This window comes from Netta rufina, assembly GCF_964035555.1.
Source record: "Netta rufina genome assembly, chromosome: 9".
Taxonomy (NCBI): Eukaryota; Metazoa; Chordata; class Aves; order Anseriformes; family Anatidae; genus Netta; species Netta rufina.
The window spans coordinates 2,267,017-2,282,241 of NC_140132.1; the positions used below are offsets into that span (position 1 = coordinate 2,267,017).

Below are 15,225 nucleotides of genomic sequence, written 5' to 3' on the forward strand. Positions count from 1 at the left end.
AGTCATGCTCTGGTATCACTGCAGGTGTTAATTTCAAATGCAAATGCTTTCTGAAAAATCCAGAGAAAATAAGAAACATCAGGAATTATGCATACATACATATATATACACATACAAACCACTAAAATATTTTACTTGGAAGACCATGGTACTAGCAATATGAACCACTCCAAATACATGGAAAAATAAACTCCTCAAAGAGGGAAGACACCAATTTGTTCAATTTAAAAATATTTAATCTTTCAGTTCATAAAACTGGAAGGTATGGTTTAATCAGATTTTTTTTTCAAGAAAATGAGTCCTACGTCTGATAAGCTCAAATAGGAAAAGATTCCTGAGAGATCACTTATGATTTTGATATTATATTTTAAAGAAGGAGGGGAAGAATAATGTTCCTTGCTGCTGTCACTGTTGACTATGGAGCACTTACAATAACAGTTCAATGTATCTTTTAACACAGCCTGGACTAAGTCAATCTTAAACAAATGACATCAGAAAATAAATAAATTAGATGAGATTCTTAAAGTATTATTTATTAATATCATTAGAAGTTGCAGAAACAACTTTCTTGTAATATAAAGGCACAGGGAGACAGTTTTGATAAAATATTCCAATCAAACAGTAACGTACAGTACAAAAGGACAATTGTAATGCACATACAAACCCCAAACATCTCATTCAAAAATAGTTCACCATGTTCATTAATAATAATGGGCAATGACTAAAAATATAAATTGTTATCATACAATAAATATCTGATAGGTGCAAACTGACCAAGATTTATTGCTCTCCGTGTTTTCCCTGTAGTATTTTTTAAAATTCCAAATTCCTTTTACAATTGGCTTTAGTAACTTGTTTCTGAGGGAACTGAACCCCAAAGCAGATGTGATAGGACATTCTGGCAGCTACAGAAACGCCTCAAGTAGTAATGAGAACTGGCAGTGTTTGTTTTTTCTAAAACTTTAACAATCATACTCCACTCGCTCATTGGGAAATGTGCTGGATGGTTAAAAAAAAATATATCAATTTTAGTAATAAGTCAAGGCTTTTATGGTAGGGTAGCATTACCTAGCTTTATTCTAGTTTCTTAAATAAGTAGATTTTATGACTAAAAAATCACACAAACATTCTCTGACAGCATATGCCAGAGCAAGTATGTAGGACAGTTCTCAAACAAGGGGAGCGTAGAACTGAAAATTTAAACTTGCCTTGCCTTGATCCTCCAAATTCAGAAAACAATAGCTGGTGCACATTAAACTATATATGCAAAGATGATGAAATGAGAATTTAGAAGTCTAAAATATCCTTAATATAGTCATCTAAGAAATCAAAGTTACACCACATCTTTATATGGCTGCACTTTTTGAGAAGGAGCCACCAGCTTGCTATTTTCCTCACCTTGCACTTGCAACAATTTGGTAAAGCAACAGTTTCCATCAGTCTTCTGATGCAGTATGAACTGCATAGACTTGGCTCTTGAAATTAGCATACACACTATCTTACTCAGAATCTTTAGTTTGAGTGAAATATTGTTTTATGCACACATTTAAGAAATGTTAGCTTTCTTCATTATTGTTACCAGAAATAATATGCATACATTTCCTTAGAGCATTGTTTTATGAGTAAGACTTGAGGAAAATGAAGCATTTTAGTAGTTAAATAATTGAGAAGTAAGCTTTGAAGTGAGATCTTGTAACAGTAACTGAGGTTTTTAATAAAATGTTATTTATCAGAAGACATTCAGATTTACACAGACCTCAGTAAGTCAGTTTTAACTGTATTGGGAATAGTCAAACTTTGTTCAAGAAGAAGGTGTCTGGAGTGTATAGTGTTTAATCATTTTAGCTGGTAAACTAAAATATGAATATTCAGTAAACTTGACTAGACTTTAATTCAGCAGAGTTGGTAATGATGCAAAAACAAGTTGCCAGTCTTCAACACTTTTATTCAAATTAGGGTTTTCTCCTAGTATAAGAGCATATCTTTATAAGTTCTGCAAACAGTAAGCAACCACCAATGAAATTTGAATTCTGAGAATTATTAGCTTCACTACAGCACAGTATTTTTTTCTTCACTTAATTTAGGAACTAGTAAACAAAACCATTTTCTTTGGTTAATGCTCAACTACACTGGAGTAGTGAATTTTTTTTAATCAAGCTCCTATCCCCAATTTAAATTCATACAGAACTTTTTATCTTAGTCTCTCCTTAATTCTCAAATAATCTCTATTAAATGAGAGTTTGCTCATACTGCAATTTCCTGCTGAACAGTCGTGTGTGTACTGGCATGACGGATAATGTAATTATTGTACAAAACTTTTTAAGTCTTATCTCCAATAGTAGAACTACAAAAGACATCAAATGAATTCAATATGAATGAATTCAAATAACATTTGAGTTTATGATGACCTTAAAAAAAAACACACACACACAATATCTAAGCATAGTTAAATACAGTGTAAAACCCCCTAAAATTAGACAGTAAACATGGGAATCCTGCACTCACTGTAGGAATGTACTGCACAGCATTAACATGAAAGCCTGTTAAATTTGAAACAATGCAGACAGCTATATTTACCTGTAAGTAAATGCCACTTCAAGGTGTTTAAACAAACACAAAAGTGAGACAATGATGTCATGAAAAAGGCCTTTAAAACAGACCATCACTCTAACTTGACTCTCCAAGTAAGAACATTAGCTTCACAAAACTGTGATACCAATGCAGTTTTATGTAAAGTACCCTTTGACACACAAGCTGTCAATTAAGCTATCACAGTCATTTTTGACCAACTCCCTTGTAAATAGCTAAGGAGAAGAGTCAATAGTAGCTCAAGTTTTGATTCAGTAAGTACCTTGTTTGTTTCCAAAGGAACATTATAATACCATAAAATCTTATTTTTATGGTACTTAGAAAACTGATAAACTAGTTTCACTTCTTTATTTTCTCTTTTGAACACGTAAGTTCAAGACTTCATTTTCTATGAGTCTTTGCAATAGTGTTTTAGCCAGTGTTGCAAGAAGTTTTCCCTGTGGACTACCTCACATTGTTACTGAGTTGTGCAAGGTATTCACGCAGTTCTTTTGCAGCTTGGAATCTGCCGTATCGCTTCTTTGGGTTGGCACACTCATCCAGCAAGGCTTCAAGGCGGCCATCTTTGGCAATCTCAGCAGGGGGGTCATGAAGTAGTCCTCCAGAAGTGCCACGCCACGTGGCATGTCTTGATAAAAGGTTCTGACAAATAGCATAATAATTGTGGTCCACAGTGACACGAGCACAAAGAATCTCTTTTGAGAAGGACAGACAAGCTTCTTTGTCACAGTCATCAAATTTGCTTTCATACCATACATCCCAGTTTTCAGGTTTATCTGTGAAATATAAGATGACAGTTAAAAAAAAAAAAAAAAAAAGCAAGAGGAGCAAAGAGCATATCTGCATCTGAATATAATCAGCAGCTTGATACACAGAAAACTAGTGCTATTTAAGCTATAAACCAGCTCTGTTTAAAGGCACTCTTAAATGTTCCAGTTCCCAAGATTTCACCTGACAGTTTGATATGCCCATCTGCTGAAATGGTTCTATCACTACAAAAATAAAGGCCAGAAAGAAAATAAAATAAATAACTAAAGAGAAAAGAACAAAAAAATAGCAAATAAAACAGAAGAAATCCAAATTCATGTACATACCCAGAAGGAAAAATATAGCACAAACAACTACAAGAGAATGATTTGCAGCTGGAGTTGAGAGAAAAAACAAGCAAGCAACATGATTTATTTTAGCAACAGTTAGATTTGGTTTCTCCAGATGCCTAGGAACTATAACATTGGCAAGTGGTCTACCAAACCACAAAAGAAAAAAAAAACAAACACTGCAAATTAATTGACATAAAGGTCCAGTCTCTTACTTTAGACACAGTAGTAACTAAAAACTGTGTATACAAAAGCTTACTTATTACATATAAACTATTCATTTTTACTTTTTTCTTCAAAAATCAAAACAGCATTTATGAACATGCAGAGACATTTCTTTACATATATTTTTTAAAAGTATAAAAATTTGAAGGTACAACTAGTGGTCTTATCATAAAGTTTGCTTTAACTGAAAATGAGATTCACTGGAATTATCTTGGTAACAACAGGTAAGCGGTAACTACAGATGTGCCTTTTAAGTGCTAACTACTAACATCCCCTAGTTTTGTAGATCTCTTTGAGCACTGTGATATACAAAGAAAAACTTCCCCGGTGCTTGGTAGGCTCTGAGCTATTACTATACTCACTCATGTGCACTGAAAGTCAGTGTTGAAAAAAAAGAAACCGAGGAATAATTGCTAAGCTATGAAAATACCATGTAAAACTCGTGCAATGAACAGCATGCCTAAAATGAAGAAAAGGTCAGCATTGCAGGAGAAATTGGAAAAAGGCTTAAGCAGACTCGGATATAATCTACCACATGAAGTGAAATTAGTTATTACTGTACAGTGCAACTGGACAGTGTGCGCGTATTCAAGTATCTAAATAGGCACATTAATCATTCCAAACAGATTGTTTAATCAAACTTCTCAGGAGATTAACGAAATCAGCATTAAATGTCAAGCTTATATGACAACTGAGAAATTCCTTGTCATTTGTTTTGTTTTCTGATTGCTAGATTACAACTGATGCAGCAAAACCCTAGTTAGAGCCAAATTAGTCTGAGAACTAGACAACAGATGTAAGACACTTCCAGCATTCAGCTTATACAAGATGCTAATTGCTACTATTCCATGCATGCATCAGCTTTTTAATAGTTCATTTGGTCATCTGTGACTGAGCAATTCAGACATGCTAGAAAGATTAAGTCCTACTTAATATTATTTTAAGAAGTTGGAAAAAAGTGAAAGTTCAATATTCATAGACACGCAAATGAAGTAAACATAATAAATATCCAGTACATAAAAAGTTTTTCTTGGTAAATTCATATAATTCAGTATATTTTCTATCTACACACTTCTCTATAACTATGTATCCTTTTTTTTGTTGGTGGTGGTGTTATGCTTGCACATCTTCAGGGAGCTTAGATTAAAATTAATTTAGTAGCACAGCATATGACGTATATTTGCAAGGCTTGAAAAAAAAAAAAAAATCCATCCACCCAAAGCAAAGTGGAATCGCTTGGCTTACTGCCATAAAATCCTGCAGAATCTCGGATTTCACATTTAATGTCTCCAGCCCTTAGGTTTGTAAAGTTTTCCTTATAAGCTCAAAAGGAGTAAAAACTCATGTAATGCCACCTCATCAAAAGATCTCTACTACTGCATTTATAGTCAGCAGAAAGATGAACAAGTTCTCGCTATTCCTACATGGAAGCAGCACTAAAAACTAAAGTTATCCAACCCTTCAATTCCGTTATTACAGAGCACCTATGTGAAAAGTTGAAATAGAGGCAGGCTAGGCAACTACTGGAAAAAAGGCAGCAAGACTGTCTTGCTATCAGCAAACAGAATGCCAAGACTTCCTTCTTACAGGCATCGAAAAAGCCAAAAGGACCCTATTTCAGCTGAGGCAGGCAAGTCGGCCAGCCAGCCCATCTGTCTATCTATCCATCCATCTGATTGCCTAAGTCTGTCCTGAACTTCTCCTCCCACCCCCACCCAAAGAGACATTTAAACAAGATTACAGAGATTAACAGGACATGTAAATCAAATTCAGGTAAAATCAGAGCTTCATAAATTTGACAAATTGGTCAAGCTAATTAGTAGTGTAATTTTAGAAGAAAACTAATTAGTTTGTTAACTAATATTTTACTTGTGAAGCCAACAAAATGTTTTGTTTGTTTTTTGTTTGTTTGTTTTTTTAGCACCTACACATACTTTTTATACAGTGCTCACAGAGAAAGAAGCAAGAGACACAGAGGCGAAGTAAGAGAAGACTTACTCTGTCTGATTAACCTTTTGTCTGCTACCAGAACATTTTCTGCATCCACAATAATCACTTTCCCGTCTCTTGGTCCAACTGCAAAGTTGTCAAAGCTGACATCAAGGAGGTAGAGTGCAAATTCAAAGTCATTATTTGTCAGCTGCTCAGCTATTTCAATTAATTGCCAGGCCAGATCCACTCGTTTCTCCCAGGGTGCATGGAAGTAACTCCACAGCTCTTCTCCAACGTAATTGACAGCCACCATTCTTCCACATGCTCCTAAGTACTTTGCAAACGGCCACCCCTCATCAGACGGAAAACTCTAGAAATAAAAATAAACATTTAAAGTTTTCATTAATACAGAACAGCTTGTACTTGAACAGGTTGTTCAATAGAATTTAGAGAGAAACACCTGTAAACGTACATCAATACTAGCAAAAAATAATTTCCACATACCTCTAAGTTTGGAAGGGAAAGAAAAACAACACAAAATATATTTATGTGTGCAAAATGCATTGATGGACTACTGAAGACGAGGGCGTGAGGACCTGAGGTAAAATACATGTGTTGAGCTTGTCACATACGTTACGTACATACACAGATGCACGCTCTTCCATCAACTATGTTTATTTACTGGTGCTTTATACATATCTACTGCACTAAAACAAGTACACTGCCTGAAAAGTTGTTTTTGCTCCATTTTAGCACACCTTAGTGCAACAAATCAAAGTGCTACAGCAACAATACCTACTCTTTGTATTTAGGTATGATTTTGGACCACCCTACTCCTTTTGTCTTCCACCCCTCTCATTTCCTGTATTCCAGTCCCACTCTGTTTGCCTCTCCTCCCAAACACAAGCAGGTGAACACAACCAAGGCCATGCTCCCACGGTAAGGGAAGGGGTATATGTTCCTCCCAGTCCATCAGACACATCTATTTCCATCTTCTCCTGTGTGCCACCAGGAGGGCAGCACAGCTGGTGCTTGCCGGGCTGATGCTCAGCTGGACCAGCAGCCAGAGGTAGCACCCATCACATCATGTTGCTGCTGGAAAGGGGACAGAGGGAGGCCTCCACAGCCAGGTGCAGGGGACAGGAAGAGCTAACAGGACCACTCCTTTTCATCATCAGCAGGGATTTATGTAATGGCTTAAACTGAATTTAAACACACAGTGTCAGTCACCAAGGCACACTTACCTCCAAACACATCTATTACACTTCCTGCATTGAGTATACCAAATTTCATTTCGAACAAGAAATTCTTGGATCAGTTTTGTTTGTTTAGAAGCAAACCTCCCAAACAGTACCAGCAAAGTATCCCCATACCGTTCTGTTACACAGATATATTTATAACACCGTGGCAATAAAAAGATCTTTTGACAAGAGGAGTACAGGGAATCCTGCCAACATCTGCACATGTATAAACAACATCTTTGTGCTGGCTCCCTTCCAACTGGCATGTAACAGCCACATCTACACTTCATTACCCAAGCCAGCAGCCGAATAAGGGGATAAAAATATGTTCAAGTGCCCTATTCAGCAGTTTTACACTCACTCGGTGAATTTGACAATAATATCAACTGAAGCGCGGGTCTCGTCTTTTTAACGTTTTTCACTATTTTGAAAGTATTTTTCTGATTAAAATTACAACTAACTTAACAGGATGATTTTTTTTAAATATATTTCAATTTTGAAAGCCACTAAGACATGAACACAAAATTGTATGGTTGTTAAACATGGTTTCCACAAACAAACTGCTTTTAGAAACAAAAAAGCTTAAGAGATACCAGCCTAAAATCCCACGCTTCTGTACAGTAATGGACAACATAGTTCTTATTTTAATTCTCAAAATATTAGTAGCATAAATATTTGATCAGATCATTTTGTACTTCAATATGCTATTTGAAGAGTTACAACTTTGCATTTGACACTTAAGATCAAAATTATCTTCTTGCTCACAGTCAGAAAAATCCATCTGATAAATGAATCTGCAATTCTGATACACCCACTAGGATTTTCTCTGTGAATATACACACAAATGTCATGAAAACCATGGACAATTACGCTTTTAAGTGTTTAAAATACAGTAATGTACAAGAAAAGCTACAACTATGTAAGTTTTCCCTCATTAAAATTATCATCTTTATTCAATAAGCAATATGGATAATCGTCTGACAGAAAGATGGAAAACAATTAATACAACAGAACTCCTGTGACTGTGTTCCCAGAGTCACGTACACCAAAAAGTACTTTTGGTGCCCTAAATAGAGTAGCTACAAGATGTCTCAGCAAGCAAGCCTTAAAACCCTAAACAAACCCTGTCAGAGGGACAAAGGACACTTTGTTCCTAAGGAATAATACCACACTTAGGTCTTTTTAAAAAAAAAAAAAAAAGATATGCTGTAGTCTCAGTCTCGGAAGAAATATTGAGAATTAATAGGATGAATTTATCATTTCACCCAAGCATAAAACACACTATTAATGCATTTGTCTTCCTGACTTCCATCTGTCTAAACATGAGAAGACAGGCAAGTCTGCCACTGGTTTTGAACACTCAGAGCTGTGAACTAGATCGTGCAGGAAAAACTGAGCAGCTTGAAGCTGGTAAGGCCTATTGTAGCTTGCAGTAACACAGAAACGCTTGCAATTAGACACGTGAAAGAATAATAGTTTATCATAATCAAGCATATAATTCACCTTAATAGTCAAATCCAAAGGAAAAAAAACAGCACAGCTCATGACAATTGGCATCTTTGAGCTATTGTTCCACTGTATCATCTCAAAAAACTTTTCATTTTCAAAACTACTCTAGAAGATGTCACTACCAATATTTATATAAAGTTGAGTTCCATGTTAAAACCACAAAGAACTACACCTTAAATATGATGAAAGGTAAAAAAATATATGCAAATATGCAACACACAAAGGAGACTGCTTGCAACTTGTCATGCCTCTAAAGGCTTGATGGCAGAACTACCTCTCCACAACACATTTGCTAAACTCATCTTACGAATCTCTGTCTGCCCAGGCACAAGCTGGCACAGCAAGTACAATTTAAATAAGATGCTCTTCCTCAAAAGGAAAAGAGTTAGTTCTCACAGAGCACTGTTGATTCTGCAGTGCAAACAGAAGAAAGGCTGCATTGGTCACCAAGGCAAATAAGTCCAGCTCCAGAGCCACGCAGGCTAGGAGAGCAGATTTTACTGGGAAACTTTTCAGACGTAGAGGAAGTTAAAAAGCATACTCTAGAAACAGATGTTTTCTTTTGTCAGATCTGAACTGATCCTTTTTAGAAGATGTAATGTATCATATTATACATTAGGCATAATATATAATACATAATGTATTATATATTATATTTAGAAGATTTAATGTATTTGTGAATGCAAGTGTGATGAAAACCATTTCATTCTCAACTATACCAAATTATTTAATATTTCTGAAATTCCCACAGAAGTTGAGCATTCGTGCACCTGCTGAGTTTGCATAGGCTATATAGACAGATAGCCTATACATGCAGGCACACAGTGAAGAGCACATTTTGTTTCACTGAAATATTAGTAATCCCATTGAAACCAGGTTCCTTTCATTTACCCGACTTCAATTTTCGCACATTTCTACCAGTTACTGGCTTAATTTACATACCATGGAACAAAACCACACAGACAATCCTACATCTAAACCCTCTCAGAAGATGCTCAATGATCAAGCTGAACACACTTGAACTGTAAACGGTATATTTCATAGTTTCAGTAGAAAATGTCCTTTCTTCAAGGAAAGGGATGAATGCAAGAAGATTTAATGCAAGAATCTTAGTGAAGAAAACTGAATGTTGTGAGTGGCTGTTAACCATTCACACTATTTTGTAGCCCATACAAGTTTGTTCAGAGTAAGTTTGCAACAGACAATGATCACTATCTATTTCTCATCAGTGATGAGTCTGGAATGCATCACTGCAAAGAACTGGTAGCAGAGATGGCCTGCCCTTTTTTCTGAAGGAAATTTGCAAAATGTGGGAGACTAAAACAAAGCCTCACTTCCATACTGCAGGGAAATAAACCACAGCTTCCCCCCTACATAGATATACTAGAAACAAATGGACAATACTGGCATTTCAGTGTTTGGTATGCAGGTGTGATGTGTGCGAGCACACATGTGCATGCTTCAATGGATTTTTAAATTTGAATAATATAGGAAATGGCAAGTGATAAAAAAAAAAAAAAATCAAATCAACTATAACAAGTAACAACTAAGTAACTAAGTAGCAACTGGTCTCAGGCAACCAGGTTTTAAACTTTTTCATACAAATCAGATTTCAGTATATCCAAATGTTGAAGACTTTCCTCTAAGTACTACCTGGTATCTCTATGAGCTGGGAACCAAATCAAGTCCTACAAGTCCATATAGGACACACAAGGTAGTGTGGGTAAGTGCCCTGAAACCTCTATTTGGTATTTAACATAACAATTATTGGTCAGAAACACCAAAATTGAATCATGGAGAAAGCTTAAAAGGCACCAAGCACTAAAACTGAATGGCATTCTACCACTGTATTTAGACTAGAGCTACAGAAAGCCTACTGCTAGAATTGCTGCATGATAAAATAAATAAATAAACGAGAAACCCAAGGCAAGAAGAATTCATTTCTTACTGAGTTATGTATGGCTTGAGGAAATAACTCATACTGAGTTAGGTACAGATCAGAAAAGTAATTCTCTAAAACACTTGGTTAAACTAATACTTCACACAGTTCATCTTTTACTGTTTGTCAGATGCCAATTATTGATCTTACTGGAACAAAAAGTAGTAAAAAAATAAAATAATGATGACAGAGAAATCAGAAGAATGTTATGTGGCAACAGACTATTCATGGAGAGCTACAATACCCGGAACAGAGATACAGCTGGTCTGTACACAAGGAATAAGTGATGATCAGAAGCTGAAAGAATTAAGCTATTAAGTTGAAGTATTTAGACACCTTAATGTACATCTGAGAGCAGAGCAATGAATTACACAATGTATGCAATGCAGAAATACAGTTATTTTCCATATAGGTCTTGGAATTGTTATTAGAGCTGGAAAAATAATTGTCTTTGAGACTTGTAGATTACATATGCAATAAATACATTCACTATTATTCCTTTACAGATTCTCGTAATAGAGATTCTGCAGAGAAAACACAACCTTGATAAAAGCTACAGTTGGAGAAAAGGCTGCATTAATGCACTCTGGCTATAATTCACAACCACCTTCTATAGCTGGAAACAAAGACAACAATATTACTTATTTTACTTTATACATTACTTATTTTACTTTTTAAAATTTCTTATTTTACTTTTTACAATATTACTTTGTTTACTTTTAACAGCAAAGTTTGTGTAGACTTTCCTTTGAAAGCAACACAAATATACTAAGAAGTAGTTGCCTTTACTGTACGAGAGGATTATTTGAAACAGGAAGAAAAACCCCAAACTTGCCCGAAGTTAAATCTTAAGCACCTACATGTTGAACTTAAAATACAGATAGATAGATAGATAAAGAATAAAACCCTCGCATGTAGGTTGTTTGATTCCAAAGTGAATTCAGATTAAAAATGTGGAAGGACGTAAGTACTAACTAGTTTGGTGAGATTTTACAAAGTAAAAATGATACTTTAACACACAGAAAAGATATAAACTGTACCAAATAAAAATGCAGCTGTCCTTCCATTTACTTCATGAAGTAAAATGCCAAAACAGGTTGAATTCTTCACTGCGTACACTTATGGAACTGTTTAACAAGTGTGGATAACGAATGTTAACAGGAAAGCTATTAAAATACCACTACTGAATTAGGATTGCAGTAATTTATACCAAACTGTTTTTTGATTTGCCTTCTTTTTTTTTGTAACTACTGTTCATAGCCTTGTAACAGAAAAATACCATGCTATCATACCAGGTGAGGTTAAAGCCCCACCTGAAAACTTACTAGAGGAAAAGCTTTTGTGACCATATGAATTTTGTAAGCACCACCACTTTAGGACTATCCATATTCCAAACAGGCTTCAAGGTAAAATCCTAATCTTCAATAAAAATCCATGTTACTAGTTCTGGTAGATGATTAAAGTGACTTTTTCAGCCAAATACCAGGCTTTAAATTCACTGTCTACTTATATTTGGTTGCGCCTATGCATTGATTGACACAGAACTTGAATGCACCGAGCACCAAGAGTTTAGAAGTTATGTCCACGTCTAAATCAAAACTTCCATTCACAACCGTTTAAAAGTCACAGCAGTGCTTCACAAAAAGCTCACAGCAAAAAAATGGCAATATTTTTCCTTGTATTTACTGGTACCAAAGAGAAGCACCAATTAAATACACCAATTTTATTATTTTTTTTTTCCTTGTAATTAAAGTCTGATTCTTCATGTGACATCATGCAGGCTTCCATTCTTAGAAACAGCTAATTTTTAGAAGAAGCCTCCAGGTCTCATTTGCACAACAATATATTTCCTGCAGTATGGCGAGGGCACATACCTTAAGATGCTTCACGTATCTTGTGTACAAGCACAAGCAAGCATCAGTAGCCAGTTATCACTTCTGAACAGTAACTTCTCCTCTCAGACAGTATCTCGCATCTTATAAAGCTGCATAACAGAGAATTATCCATCCCTTACATATCCGTCTGGTAGAGGCGGAGAAAGGAGTGCTGTGTTACATAATTGCGGAAAATTAACTCAGGTTCACATAGGTAAGGTATGTCATTCCCAATCAAGGGAAGACATTCAAGCCTTCATTACCCATTAGCGAAGTTTCCAAACACTCTTCTGGAGAACACATTAACTTTACAAGTTCTGCAATGCACAAAGCTGGTCTGAAGTTCCCTCAAAATGCTTTCCAAGCTATGTTTATTCATCCCAATTTCCAATACTCTGCAAAACACTTTTGATTCGATTAGAGGTGCCAGAATTTGACTACACTGCAGATCAGTAAAAGCTGCCTTCCTTCCCACCAATCTGACCTGCTTTGATGGGCAAAGCCCTTGTTAAGTTCTGCGTCCAAAGACTTTCATCACTTCAACAAATTTGCCTGAAAGCCTCAGGGCTCATCCACAACTTATCAAGGAGCTGACAGGAATCAGCCAGTGCTGCCTGCTTCCTTTCAGGCGCCCCGCAACAATAAGCAATGTCACTCTGCCACAAGCTTTGTCCCTAAAGGCTGCAATATCCCAACAAATTTGGGAGAAACATACAGAGCAATTTTGAAGCCACCTAGATATACACTCAGTATTCTGGAACACGTGTTCAAAAACTAAACCGTAAGCTGTATGAACCACAGCCAAAACAAACCGATTCTCAAGAAGTTTCCAAATATACTCAGCAAAGCAAAGAAATTCTAGTATTCTCATTTATGTGGAGTTTCCTTATTCACAGTGCTCTGGAGCAACATTAGAGCAGAACAGAAGCGACACTCTGTACCCCCAGGTCTGCTGAGAAGTCAGCTGGGAACTTTGCAAACAAGCCCCAAGAGCAGTGCGTAGAAGGCTGAAGGCACGCTAGCCAAAAATGTTTTTAAATTAGTATAGTTCATAAATACACTGTCTAGAAATAAATCGATAGGTGGATCTGCTGGAGGTCAAAGCCCACAGCAGTAGAAATTTGGGCACTGGAAATTTCTTGGCCTTCTCCCTAGAGAAACAGCAGATGTTCATGACTGCAATCATGCAGTGATGCTCTCACATGCATTTGCAAATACTCTTTTGAACAAAAGAATTGGATAGAAGCGAGGACGGCTCTGTAGCTAGACAGAACAATGCTGAACCCAAACTTACACTCAACACGCTTGTAGTTACCCCAGCGGCATTGGGCACTGAGATGTACAGCCTGGCGAAGCACTGCCCGGTGTGAAGAGATGTGTGAGGGGTGCAGCAAGCGGTGCCACAGAAGACAGCGGTCTACTGTAAGCTTTTAAATTAAAAACCTGAATAAACCCCGAAATTTAGAACGTACTGTAAATCTGCCTACCAATTTGCCATCAGCCCCCTTAAAGGATATAAAACGTGTCACTGCAGACAAGGCACGCTGATTTGGGGCTCCTTTTAGGCACCAACCTTTTAGGCTGCGACCCCCCCCGGCCGGGGAAGGGCCCGGGGTCGCAGAGGCACGGGGGGCACGGCCGCGGGGGGCGCCCCGAGGGGACCCACCTGCAGCACCAGCGGCTCGGGGTTGAAGGCGAGCGTGATGAGCAGCTGCATGCGCTCCGAGTCCTTCAGGTTGCGCAGCAGGAAGCTGCCCGAGTCCTTGGTCTCGGCGTAGCGGCGCACCAGGCGGTCGAGCAGGCGCTGCGAGGGGCAGTGCACCAGGTCGGACCAGCCCTCCACGGCGTCGGGGGTGAGCAGCCGCACGTCGCCGTTGAGGCTGGCGAACTCGGTGGCGTGCAGGGCCTGCGGGAGGTCGCAGCGGCCCCTGCCGGTGGCGCGGCGGCAGATCTTGGCGTCGATGTCGGCGAGCTCCTGCGCCGAGCCCAGGCGCTTGAGCACGACGCGGCGGCTGCCCTCGCGGGGCTCCCCGTAGCGGGCGAAGTACACGTTCTTGACGTTGAAGAAGTCGAGGAGCCGCAGGCGGCCCCAGCTCTCCAGCCGCAGCTGCCCGTTGAGGAACTTGCGGCACCAGCTGGTGCCCCAGCAGGCCGGGCACTTATTGAGCTGCAGGAAGCGCCGCTCCGCCAGCTCGTTGCGCTGCAGCGAGGCCAGCAGCGAGTGCGTGTTCAGCACCAGCGCCGCCGCCAGGCTGCCCAGCACCGCCAGCTTCACGTAGCGGTACAGCCGCCCCAACTTCAGCGACACCAGCCGCAGCATCGTCCCGGCCCGAGCCGAGCCGAGCCGAGCCGAGCCGGGCCGGACCCCGGACCCCGGCCCTCCCGCCTACCCCCCCGCCTTCCCTCAGCCCCGCCGCACCCGCACTGGCCGCCTCAGCGCCCGCCCGCCCGACGAGCGGCGGCCAAGTTACTGAGGGGACGGCGGGCGGGGGAGGGCAGCGGGGGGAAGGCGCGGGGGGCGGCGCCAGCAGCCCGCCGCCACGGCAGGGCACGCCCACGGGGAGGGGCCGCGGCGCCGCCGCCGTTGAGGGACCCCCTCCTGCCGCCGCCGCCTCCGCCGCCGCCTCGCCCCGCCCAGCCGCGGAGGGGGCGGGGCCTCGGAGGGAGAGCGGCGGCGGCCGCGGCAGTTGGCTGCACGTGACGCGTGCGGGGTGTACGCGCTTCTTCCCGGGGGCGGGGCTCGGGGGGGGCGGGGCGGTACCCGCCTCCCATCAGGAGATGGGGCGGAGGGGCGGGCGGTGTAGCCGCCATGTCGTTGG

At 39.6% G+C, this 15,225-nt stretch overlaps 1 protein-coding gene across 2 annotated transcripts; it reads right to left on the reverse strand.

Annotated features, from left to right (window-relative positions):
- Nucleotides 1–590: 590 nt before the first annotated feature.
- On the reverse strand, nt 591–14,726 carry DIPK2A (divergent protein kinase domain 2A; the record flags this gene model as incomplete). 2 transcript variants are annotated; one of them, XM_084292361.1, is made up of 3 exons in its annotated part: nt 591–3,365; nt 5,910–6,213; nt 14,073–14,726. In XM_084292361.1, 3 exons carry the CDS (start codon nt 14,724–14,726, stop codon nt 3,034–3,036), a joined length of 1,290 nt encoding a protein of 429 aa, XP_084148487.1. In that variant the 3' UTR covers nt 591–3,033. The 2 variants fall into 2 exon arrangements, with proteins under 2 accessions (XP_084148487.1, XP_084148488.1); XM_084292362.1 differs by having other exon boundaries at nt 13,980–14,181.
- Nucleotides 14,727–15,225: the final 499 nt, after the last annotated feature.